Genomic DNA, 11,828 nt, shown 5'->3' with positions numbered 1-11,828 from the left:
CAAACTATTGAGAAACAAAAGATACTTAGATTTCGACATAAAAAAAAAACTATACTTAGCTTCATTGAGCTGACAAAGGTACTTGTTTACGTTTCTCACATTTTCATCCATCTTATGTATATATCGTGAAAACATACCGCAACTCTAGTCATTTCAATTAGATTTGCAAGCTATTTGAGTCGATGCTACTATCCGATCCTATTTTTTACTGAAGGCTCCGTTTGTTTCACGGATAATGAATGATTTTGAAAAATATTTTTCTAAAAATAATTGCTTACATCATTTGAAATAATTAGTCAGAATCGACAATAATTTTTATCTTTACATTTTCATAGAAGACATAGATTTTTTTTTCATTAATTTATTTTTAGTAGCGAGCAACCATTTTTAAGGAAAATGTTTTTCAAAGTCATTCATTTTTGGCGGAACAAATGGAGCCCAGACTCTGTTTATCGACTTGAGAATTTAATGTTAAAAAGCCAAGAAAGCTACCTCGAACAGCTCATAAGAAGCTCAATTCATGTGGTTGTTCCTAAGTTTTGTCCAAAATATGAACCTTCATGCGTAATATTCCTTCTCAGAGTTGACCTCTAAAGTCAAAAAAATTGGAGAGTTCACCCGCAAAGACAAATATGAGCCTTGCTTCTTTGGAACTTGATATTATCACTTAATCTTGAATATTGTCGCGAAGAAATTGCCAGGAAATTGCTGGATTATAACGGGACCCACTCACTAATATCGATTTCTCGTGCCACACGGAACATTTTCCACCAATGAAATTAACACCTTTTTTATTTAGAAAAATGCTTATCTGACAGTGCTGTCGGGGACGGTATAATCTTAACCATAAATTTATATATCATTACTGCATATTTTGCGTAAAGCACTAATTCATTAAGAGATCACGTGGTAAAAAATTAATTGACAAGATTGTCAAGCTAACGGCTTCTTTTTATTTAATAACTAAGGAAAACACTAATCCCATATTTTCATTCAAAAGGACCTGCTGGTCTCTTTTCCCTTTTTATTTTAATCTCCCAAAAGAAGAAAACTTATTTTATTTTATATAAAATAGGGTGAAGGTCTTACTCCGGCTAATTGCACCACAAATTGTCCATTATTAATTCGACAGAGATTAAATTACATTGCTTCATGTCCGAAAAATATAAATTTGTTCTTGTTGGTAAATTTTAGTCAGTGCCAAGGACCGTAAAAGTTAAAAGGACTGGTCATTCTTTTACAGTAATTTGGTGTCAACTAATCAATTATGTATCAGATTACCAACTCTTTTCGATAAGTTACAAATTAGTAATTTTTGTACTTGGCCGCCAATTTTTATTTCCACAACTTACGGATTGCAGCGTATTGATCAATTCATACTCGAGAGTACCAACCTAAATTGAAGTTGCTCACCGGCTTTCATCGTATTAAATTACCGGCTGTAGTTTTGTGACCAGCTCTTATTTTAGATGTTAAATGTTTATGATCGTACGAAATTTAGGATCTCTTGTGGAAGAATGGAGGTGTTTGTGCAAAGGTACCAGGCAAAATTGAGAATTACTGCGAAAAGTTTGGGAGATTGACAAGTCAGCAAGTGAAATTTATTATCCATGTAATAATTCTATTAAAATACTTACACGACGGATTATATTTATTTGATAACTTTAAAAAGAGTAATAATGAGAAAAAAAAAAACGTAATCCACATCATTCAATCAACATGGTTTGTGAAATTTATTTCTTCTCTGACAGTGGATATTAAAACCCTAATTTAATGGGGATACAATGTTACAACATTGTACACCTTGGCCTTTCCTCGGCTGGAAGGACAGTATAGTTCCAACCTCGCCCCTCTTTATAATATGTATGATCACTCGCAAAGCAACAAATTTTGCCAGTCCTCGAGGTTTTTCACCCTAGTTAAAGTCGCGAGCGGCTCGGGCACGACGTGCACTTTGCAAGCTGCTCAGCTGAGCAGATTGTCTTTTACGATGATCAACATCGCACCAGATCCCCTTGGTTTGATACGTACCATGCACGGACAACCCTCGGCTAATCGACCTCGGGTAATGAATCGACAATGGCGATTTCTGTCGATGTCCAGATGGAATATACTTGGCGATCCCCCTCGTTGTTTCCTCAAAGCATAGGCCAGAACGCCAGCGTCCAGACACCATCCCATGGTCGCTTTCCCTTCCCGGCCTGCTGCTATAAATCCGACCAGAGAGTTGGCAGAACAACGGCGACCACCAAAGACAATCAGAAAGCCGAGGTAGGAAGGGAGATATCGATGGCTGCCGGCGATTTAGCGATTCTCCAGGCTCTCGACTCGGCTCGCACGCAATGGTACCACCTCACTGCCATCATAATCGCAGGTATGATACTGCAAACTTGTGCCGAGGTTGTGATTTATACAAACCTCGTGGGTGTAATGAGCAGCCCTACCTCGGAGATTTTGTAAAGCTCTTTGAGGGTTCGAGTTGGAACCCATAACGATAGAGAAGGAGGAAGACATTTGCTGAGCAAGATTTAATATCGGGATGCCTAATAACAAAAAAGTGTTGTGCTCTAGACTCTAGAGAAAGCTCGTTCTATACTTGTCCTAGTTTGAAAAGATTATCGATGAGATTATACTCTTTCTGAAAGAAATTTCTGGCTCTGCAACTGTCAGGTATGGGCTTCTTCACCGACGCATACGACCTGTTTTGCATCTCCACGGTCTCAAAGCTCCTGGGCCGCCTTTATTACTTCGATCCTGCCTCATCGACCCCGGGGAAACTCCCGGTTCATGTCAACAACTGGGTCATCGGTGTTGCCCTGGTCGGAACCCTGGCCGGTCAACTTTTCTTCGGTTTGCTCGGTGACAAGTTCGGTCGCAAACGGGTCTACGGGATCACCCTCATCCTCATGGCCATCTGCGCCATTGGCTCCGGCCTTTCCTTCGGATGCACGGCGAAATCTGTCATGAGCACGCTTTGCTTCTTCAGATTCTGGCTTGGGTTCGGCATCGGTGGCGATTACCCTCTCTCGGCCACGATCATGTCCGAGTATGCGAACAAGAAAACTAGGGGCGCTTTTATAGCTGCAGTTTTCGCTATGCAGGGCGTTGGGATTATCTTTGCGGGACTCGTTTCCACGATCCTTTCCAGCATTTTCCTCAGTGCCTATCCCGCCGTCCCGTATTCACTGGATCGTGTGCTTTCTACACAACCAGAAGCGGATTACTTGTGGCGAATTGTCCTCATGCTCGGAGCTTTGCCGGCCTTATTGACTTGGTATTGGCGAATGAAAATGCCCGAGACCGGTCGGTACACCGCGCTCATCGAAGGGAATGCCAAACAAGCCGCCGCAGACATGGGCCGGGTCCTGAACATCGAAATTCAAACCGATCAAGACAGGTTGGGCCAATTCAAGGCGAGCAATGACTACAAGCTGTTCTCGATGGAGTTTTGGCAGAGACATGGCATGCATCTCATTGGCACAATGAGCACATGGTTCTTGCTGGACATTGCCTTCTATAGCCAAAACTTGGCACAGAAAGACATATTCCCGAACATGGGCCTCACAGATCCGGCAAAGTCTGTCAACGCTATTAAGGAAATGTTTCAGATCTCTAAGGCCATGCTTGTGGTTGCCTTGTTCGGGACGTTCCCCGGATACTGGTTCACAGTCTTCTTCATCGAGAAGATCGGTCGCTTCTACATCCAGCTCATCGGCTTCTTCATGATGTCTGTATTCATGCTCGTCATCGGAGTCAACTATGCCGACCTCAGGGACACCAACAAACACAACACGGGTTTGTTCGCGCTCCTGTATGGGTTGACCTTCTTCTTTGCGAACTTCGGCCCTAACAGCACCACCTTTGTTCTCCCGGCCGAGCTGTTCCCGACCCGCGTCAGGTCCACGTGCCACGCCATGAGCGCAGCAGCGGGCAAGGCAGGGGCACTGATCGCGGCCTTTGGGGTCCAGGGCTACACGCTTGACTCACACACACACAAAATAAGACGCGCCATGTTGATTCTGGCGTTCACAAACATGCTAGGGTTCTGCTGCACGTTCATGGTGACCGAGACCAAAGGCAGGTCGTTGGAGGAGATCTCGGGGGAGGATGAGGGCGTGCATCAGGGCGAGATGGAGATGTCGGAGGCACAGACGGAAGGTCGGTCGGTAGTCATGTAGTGGGGGCGCATGGCAATCGGAGCTTGGTGGAGCAGCTTAATTTTACTTCAAATGAGTGGCGGCGCTGCATATCAATATACTTACACAATAAACGTGATTACGTATGAAATAAGAAGGGATCAAGCTCGATGAAACGATGAGAAGAGGTCATACGTTTTCTTAATGATCCTATGTATCCAGGTTTTTACATGTATGAACGTCCTGAAGGGTCCATCATATTGTTGCTTTTCAATGAGAGAATTTGTTCTCTTTCTCTTTGGTTTTTTGTTTTGCTTCCGCTTGGATTAGAGTCCTCACTCATGTCAATCATACGTTAAGACAAACTTGATCAAAGTCCTGACGGCCCACTAAGCTCAAAGTATGAACTGAGGACTTCAAAAGTACTCTAAGCCCGGTTTGTCCATCTTCCGGTCCGGTCTAGCATGAAAAAGAATAGAAATTATTACTTTAATCGGTACGAGTTTTGGACAAGAAGATACGCCTAAACGAGATTACTAGAGCGGCGGCGGCCCCATCCCGTACCTCCATCTATTTTATTCGGTCTACAAAAAATTTAAGAATTGGACTTTAAATTTGAGAATGAGTTTCGCATCCTTTAACTCTAGAGTAGCATTTTCTGAAAAAAAAAAAAAAAAAACACTAGGATAACATAGAATGGACTAATTCAAAATTTAAAGTATTTTGAATTAGTCTGTTACAACATTAACTATATGAGATAACTATATTAATAGATAAATTCAAAATTATAATTTTGAATTAATCCGTTCCTACATTTCTCAACAAAAAAAAATTAGAAAAAAATACCCGATTTAATGGAAAACAAAAATATCAAAGGCTATAACGAATTTAAAACTAACCATGTCTTACCCCTCAAAAGAAAAATGAACGGAGGGAGAGCTCGTGAGAGGGCGACACGTGTCCCTCTCAAGTGAAGTGAAGGCCACAGTGACAGTCCCCAATACGACGTGCCGTTTGGAGGGACGTAGCTTCGCTTCTCGTTAGGAGGTACAACCAAAACGACGACGAACTCGCGACTGAAAATCGAGATTCGTTGAAGCCCCAAAAAGGGGCGGTAAAATAGAGAGGGAGACGGAGGGAGCAACCAAACCCTAGAGTTGGATTTGGATCCGTTTCCCCCTCAAAATTTCCTCGGATTTTCCATCGGCGTCGTTCTTCGTGAGATGAGACATGGAGATCGATGAGGTGGAGGCGGTTCTGGAGAAGATCTGGGACTTGCACGACAAGCTGAGCGACGCCATTCACTCCATTTCTCGGACTCACTTCCTCAACTCCATCAAGACTCTGCGGAAACCGGAGCAACCTCAGCAGCAGCAGCAGAATAAGAAGCAGTTCGGCGACGCCGCCGAGGATAATCGTGCGGCGTCCGGTGGGTACGTGTTCGTTAAGGAGTTTGGAGTTTACGATGAGGCGGTGCAAGAGGCCAAGAGCCTTAACGCCATCCGCACTGCTCTGGAGAATCTAGAAGACCAGCTCGAGTTTTTTCATGTGAGTCTCGGATTTGAATTTCCGTTTTTTTCCCCGTAGAATTGTCGCACGCTTGAACTTCCATGGATTATCTTGCACTCAAGCCTAAAGCGTGTGAAGTAATGTGTATCGCCTGTGAACCTCCGACTGATATGGATAATTATGGGAGAACACCATCACACGGATAAAACTTAAGCTCGCTGACAGAGGCGCGGTATTATTTGATAGTATGTAGAATGATGCCGTTGCTATTGCTAGAGGAAAGTGAAATGAGACTGCTTGGAAGCTTAATTATAGCTGGGCGTGGTTCTTTTTTTTCTTTTTCTTCTCTTGTTATTTGGTTGCGACTTTAAGTGCAAAGGGCAGTTTTTGCTAATTTATGTGCCTTAACTTATATTGGATTAATTTATGCTATCATCTGTTATCAACTGAAACGAGAATTGATGTTGCAAAACTAATTGTGAACATGATATTGGGTTCACGGCCAAATGATATGAAGGTGGATATAATAGAGGGTCAAAGGGAATGGAGTGAGAGGATTTATGTATAAGACACGACTTAGTCAGGATGAGTTCGGTTATTGTTGTTGGAGTATTAGATAGGGTTTGATGTCCCATCTTGCCTGCAATATAGGAAGGAAAATGAAGCCGCAAAAGAAAATTGGTTCTCAGTAAAACTTCATATTGGAAGAACCTAGAAAGAAGATGGACTGTTGTCTGTGTTTCTGCAGTTCTTTTTATATTTGGTGAAATTGGAGAAACTTGACCTACAATAGCCTTTGGGTTTGGTAACATATCACAGGTGGGTTGTCCCTTCGGGTACATATTAGGATGAACTTCCGGAATTTGGTTAAACTCAGGGAGCTTGAAGGCTAAGTTGTAAATTTTCTCAAGTCAGCTTGTGAGTCATGTATGGAGGAGGTTAGGACGTGTTGAATTATCTTGATAAATGAGTCATGCACATTGGAAAGAGTGAAATCTGGATGGTGGATATGAGTCTTAAAAAAGAGAATAACTAGAAAGTCTTGCTGGTAAAGTTTTGATAGTCTTCTAGTCAGCGAATTGAGGCTAGAGCTTAGCAGAGAACTGAGGCTCTGGTTATAAGTCTAAAGAAAGAGAATAACGAGAAATATTGCTGATAAACTTTTGATAAGCTTCAAGTGAGAGAACTGAGGCTAGAGCTTAGCAGAGCCTCTGGTTACATGTAACAGAGAAATTCTAGATATATATAGTAGTTCTTATAGTCAGTGAAGATGAAGATAAATTCTCAATCTCTTGGTCGGCTTAGGAAATGTCATTGGATACTTGTCTAGCCCAGATATTTCTTTCTTCCTGTTAACTTCTGTCTGCCATTTTCATGAGTGATTTACTGGAAATATTTTTTGAGATTCCCTAAGTTTACTGCAGCGAAAGCAAAACTGATCGTCATGCAAAAGTTGCTCTTATTTTAGGCTGTGCGAGCCAAGTGTCAAAAGTTACTTCTCACTAAGAGAAAATTTAGGGTAAACAGTACGAGTGTGATTTGGTACATTTTGAAGGAAGGGGTCCGTCGTAGGTTTCATGAGGCATCATAACAAGGATTTACATATTTATGTGGTGAGGATCATGCTTTGTATAAATTACTAATGTCACCTTATTCTGCTTTCCAGACTGTACAATTACAGCAACGTGCTGAGAGAGATGCTGCAATTGCACGATTGGAACAAAGCCGCATTGTTCTTGCAATGAGATTGGCGGACCACCAGGGTAAGAAATATAAAGTAATAGAGGAGGCCCTAGCTTTTGTTGGAGACGTTTGTGATGCAAGTCGCTTTGTTTCATGCGATAATCTATTCGGTGCCACAAATGGTTCGTCGGGGCAGAGCATGGTGAATCATGGAAACAGATCTAACATTCTGATCAAAGCTCTAATTTCCGGTTTCAATTTGGCAAGGAAGTCCCTTATGGGTGGAGTACTGGGAAATGCTGCATTAGTTGCGGTTACTATGATGACCCTGCTGCATTTCAATAAAGTAGCTTATAAAGAACTCAAACATAAGCACGAAGGTGATAACTACAGTTTTAATGTGAGGAAGACTTTCAAGCAAGGGGAATCATCACCTAGAGGTAGTTTGGGCCAATTGGATGTGTTGGTGGCCCGGGGTTAACTTCTTGTCAACCTCTTTGCCATTTCTTCCCACGAGACTTGAGGAATGGAATCATTGGCATCACCGTTATGATGATGCAGTTTTCTTTAGGATCTTTCTTCTCTCTCGATCGATCGATCGAATTTGCCGTGTATATTCTCACGTTTTTAGGTTCTGTGTGTTACGCCGGATATATTCTTCTAATAGAGATGTGAATGATTGGTGCTTATGCTACCGTTTTCTTTTCATGTTTATTTGCTCGGAAGTTGAAACGGCACACACTGAAAACTGCCTATGAAAACTGCCTATGATCTCATGGAAAACTCAGACTTGAGAGAGAGCAAGTGCAGAGTTTCAAGGGCAGCTATAGGCAGTTAGCTGCATCATCTCCTCCTCTCTTTTCTCGTTCATTCCTTGACATCTGTGTTTATGTATAGAAGACTTCTCTTTCTTCCAGATCTTGTGATGGACATATGTATGATGAATGTTGTTGATCGAACTATTGGTTTTTGCCCCATTTCCGCGTCACACTTTCCGCCTCTCTCGTTTGTTTCGGAAGCCAAGAAAGAGGACAAGGGTCCTAAGATATAAAGACAGCCTCCACACGAGGAAGTTATAACAGGTCTAGCCAAGCAGCAGCTTCTGCAGTCGGGCTCCATGAAGTTGCAAAATCGCTACCGGCGGTTCTTCCCTGATCTGTAAGTACTTGGTGACGACGGACCCTTCTTTGCCACAAGGTAAATTTCTTGAGCGGAGCTCTCCAGACCTTGTGTGACCCTATTGAGGTTTAACTTGGTTGATTAAACCAAGACATCAGGTTAATAACGTAAACGTAAATCCTGATTAAATTAAGCAAATCATATAGATGAAGCCGTGTTTCTCCACTTCACCCCAACTTATAGACGCTATATGAACTCGAAAAGAGTTCACTGTCAAGGAGAGTTCCGAACAAAAATAAAGTCCCTAGTTGATTTTGTTTACGAGCAGATTAAAAAGCTAAGGAGCAATTTGTTTGGAAATTTTGACAATCCCGCCGGTGACTTGTAAGACTTAAGATCGTCATGCGTGGGACGGAATTCACCCGAATCAGTCCAAATGGGCCTCGAATGTTGGGCCTAGAGTTCTTACTTGTGGCTGAATCGAACTTTTCGATTCATTTTGATCGGTGTTCATAGTCAGATCAAACATCTTACTCATCGAATTCACCATTAATACAAGCAAGCAATCGAAGACCGCTTGTTCAAACTTTAGAATCCCGTCCAATACAAACTACAGCATCCAATGCAAAAAGGACAGATCTTTTTCCATATGTGGACGGGGGAAACGCAAAGCTTTTTCGGGGGGGCCAAAACCCATTACCTCGAAATTCTCAAACATGACATGTAAAGCATGGTGTGAAATGTTCAAATGCGAAAAGTGTCCCAAAAACAGGTGCAAACGTGCGAGCCTGTAGTGGCGAACACATAGACGTCATCGCGCCCCCTCGCGGTGGACAGTATATGAACGTCGCTCTCTTCGTTTTTTCCCCATAATTCCCCCCCTTCAGCAAATCCAACTCCAATTCACCCACATCCCCAACAAAAAGTCAACACGTCGTTTAAGTGGAGGGGAGGAAAAAGTAGGTGTTTGAACGCATAATTAGGCTTATAATTTGGAGGGTGTTTGGCCATCTTTCGGGCACATTCTTTTGACTTCCCCCTCGCCCCCATTGGATGCATGAAGACATTCGCCGTTTTAAGGAAGGGAGGGAGGGAAACATCCCCTGCTTTTTCTCTTCCTCGTTTTCTTCTTCGGTTTTCGCTGTAAAGTTCGAACCGTGGCCCATCGTGGATTTGGTGTCTTAAGGGTGGATTTGGTGTCTTAACGATTGATTTGGTGGGTTTTGTGGACATGGAAAGAGCGAAAAATCTTTCTTGGGATGAACATTTTTCCAAGTGGACGTATCCTTTTCGGTTGGCAAAATGATTGTTAATTGGCACGGCTAGTTTGACCCAATTTGCATGGGGAGGAGAATGGTTGGTGCTAAGCTGCTAATGCTAGCCAGATTAGTGAAGTTGACCATGATGGAAGCCTGGCCAAATTTTTTATGCGCACTATTTGAAGCTCTAACCGGGAAAATTACCGAAAACCTAAATTTTCTTTTCTCGCCGATTCAGTCTTAAACTTTTTACGTTTGTACCAACTCGGTCATTCCTACCAACTTTGATCGGCCGACGCCGACGTGGATGCCGACGATAGTGTAGATAATTTTTAATAATATTTTATCTGTTTATTTTTTTCCTTTCTTTTTCTTTTCTTTTTATTTCTTTTGTTCTTTCTCCTACTGGTCGCCAATCCAGGCAACAGGCAAGACACGAGGACCGGCGAGGTCGAGCCTCACCAGGTGTCCCCTAATTCTGACTTATTCTCAAACGATAGAAAATTTAATTCGATGTGAGACAGATTTGTTATGCAGAAAACGAACGAGATGTAAAATGGAACGATGAATTAACATGTTTTATTTTGAGAAAGAAGAAGTACGGATTAGGATGACGTAATATTATCTTTCATTGCTATCGATTTTGTTCTTCGATATTTGAAACTTGCCATTAGAGCCAAAAAGGAAATCTAAATAAGTGTCAAAAGTGTCATATAAACAAAAGACAAATCTTAACAAAAGTCTTGCTTGGTCCAGATAACATGATTGATGTTCGTAGGTAAACAAGTAGCATAGATAACTTCCAACATTTATGAAAGCATTTCACGTAATATCTATCTAATTAACCCTATGGAAATTATCTAATCAGTCCTAAACCTATTGTGGGGATGTCAATTTAGTCTTAAACATTTTAATTTTTGTCAATTTAGTCCCAAACTATTGTGTGAAATTCCATGTAGTCTTTCTGCCCAATTATTTATGGAATCTACTGACATGACAGTGTACCACGAAGGACGACTAGCGATGATCAGACTGCAGCATCGGCGATTTCTGGCAAAAAATGATTGGAAGGGCAACATTGAAATTTCACGCTAAGATTTTGGACTAAATTAACAAAAGCTAAAAGTTTAGGAGTAAATTGACATCCGTACAATATGTTTAGGACCGATTGAGTAATTTTCCCTTCGGTGGTGTCCATATTGTTCGCTTACAAATAACTCCAAACAGTAGATTCCGTTAACTTGAATTAACAAAAAGACGACAATAAACTTTTCCATATAATTTTGCAATTAACATTTACGAATAATTCAGAAACCACATTCAACAAATTAAAAGTTCAAGGACGACACTATGTATTAGATCAAAATTCAGGAATCATATAAGTCATTTCCTCTATTTAAAATTACGCGTAGGCAAGTGGAGAGTATTCATAAAATAAACCGGATGCATAGAATGCAAGTGGATTTCCCAATTTAAGTAGGTTTTTGCACATAGTGCCAAAGATCAACATGTCTTTTGGGCCTTCCACCGGTCATTTTGCCTATGCAATATGCTTTAAATGGTAATCGAAAATGACAAAAAGACAAATAAAAAAAATTTCAGACGAGGATGTGCCTTTGGGGCCGGCATTGCGTGGCTCTCTCTATGGCCACAAATCTGATTTTTCCTTCCATCAAAGCCAGCAACACTGCCCTCGTTTATGTTCAATTCACCAAAATCGTCCTTTTTCTATTCCTATAAACAAAAATCCAACGCCACGACAATGAAGGCCCGACTATCTAGAGATTCACGAAACACTCCATAACCCTTATAAAAGAATTAATCTCAGACCTTTGATTTGTGTAGGTGTTCAAGTAAGCTGCAATTTGCACGCAATTTGAAGGATTCGAACAGGTTACCTCCAGTTTTTGTGATGAAAATCCCATGACGTCTTAATCAATTATGACAACCTTAAAGTAACTGGGTCCTTGTTTATTGTTAATCTGGGTCCTTGTTTTTTAAGCCCCAGAGCAATGACATAGAGATCCCACTATCTAGGAATTCATCAAATACTCTTCAGATCTTATGAATCGGTTGAATTCAAACCTTTAATCGGCGCACTCGGTCTTACAGGCTGCAATTG

General features: G+C 41.5%; 2 protein-coding genes across 2 annotated transcripts; both read left to right on the top strand.

Annotated features, from left to right (window-relative positions):
• Positions 1–2,268: 2,268 nt before the first annotated feature.
• On the top strand, positions 2,269–4,350 carry LOC115741072 (low affinity inorganic phosphate transporter 4-like). Its single transcript, XM_030674786.2, has 2 exons — positions 2,269–2,374; positions 2,671–4,350. The coding sequence occupies exons 1-2, from the start codon at positions 2,290–2,292 to the stop codon at positions 4,176–4,178; spliced, it is 1,593 nt and encodes a 530-aa protein (XP_030530646.1). The 5' UTR covers positions 2,269–2,289; the 3' UTR covers positions 4,179–4,350.
• Positions 4,351–5,170: 820 nt separating this feature from the next.
• Positions 5,171–8,244, top strand: LOC115742862 (plastid division protein PDV1). The gene is made up of 2 exons (XM_030677382.2): positions 5,171–5,684; positions 7,312–8,244. Exons 1-2 carry the CDS (start codon positions 5,367–5,369, stop codon positions 7,807–7,809), a joined length of 816 nt encoding a protein of 271 aa, XP_030533242.1. The 5' UTR covers positions 5,171–5,366; the 3' UTR covers positions 7,810–8,244.
• Positions 8,245–11,828: the final 3,584 nt, after the last annotated feature.

The sequence above is a fragment of the Rhodamnia argentea genome, chromosome 7 (genome assembly GCF_020921035.1).
Source record: "Rhodamnia argentea isolate NSW1041297 chromosome 7, ASM2092103v1, whole genome shotgun sequence".
In the NCBI taxonomy this organism is placed as follows: domain Eukaryota; kingdom Viridiplantae; phylum Streptophyta; class Magnoliopsida; order Myrtales; family Myrtaceae; genus Rhodamnia; species Rhodamnia argentea.
This window is presented reverse-complemented; position numbering and strand designations above follow the sequence as displayed.

Coding starts and splice junctions, on each gene's coding strand:
- LOC115741072 (XM_030674786.2), top strand. CDS start 2,290: ATGGCTGCCGGCGATTTAGCGATTCTCCAGGCTCTCGACTCGGCTCGC. Junction 2,375..2,670: donor CACTGCCATCATAATCGCAG/GTATGATACTGC, acceptor TGCAACTGTCAG/GTATGGGCTTCTTCACCGAC.
- LOC115742862 (XM_030677382.2), top strand. CDS start 5,367: ATGGAGATCGATGAGGTGGAGGCGGTTCTGGAGAAGATCTGGGACTTG. Junction 5,685..7,311: donor ACCAGCTCGAGTTTTTTCAT/GTGAGTCTCGGA, acceptor TCTGCTTTCCAG/ACTGTACAATTACAGCAACG.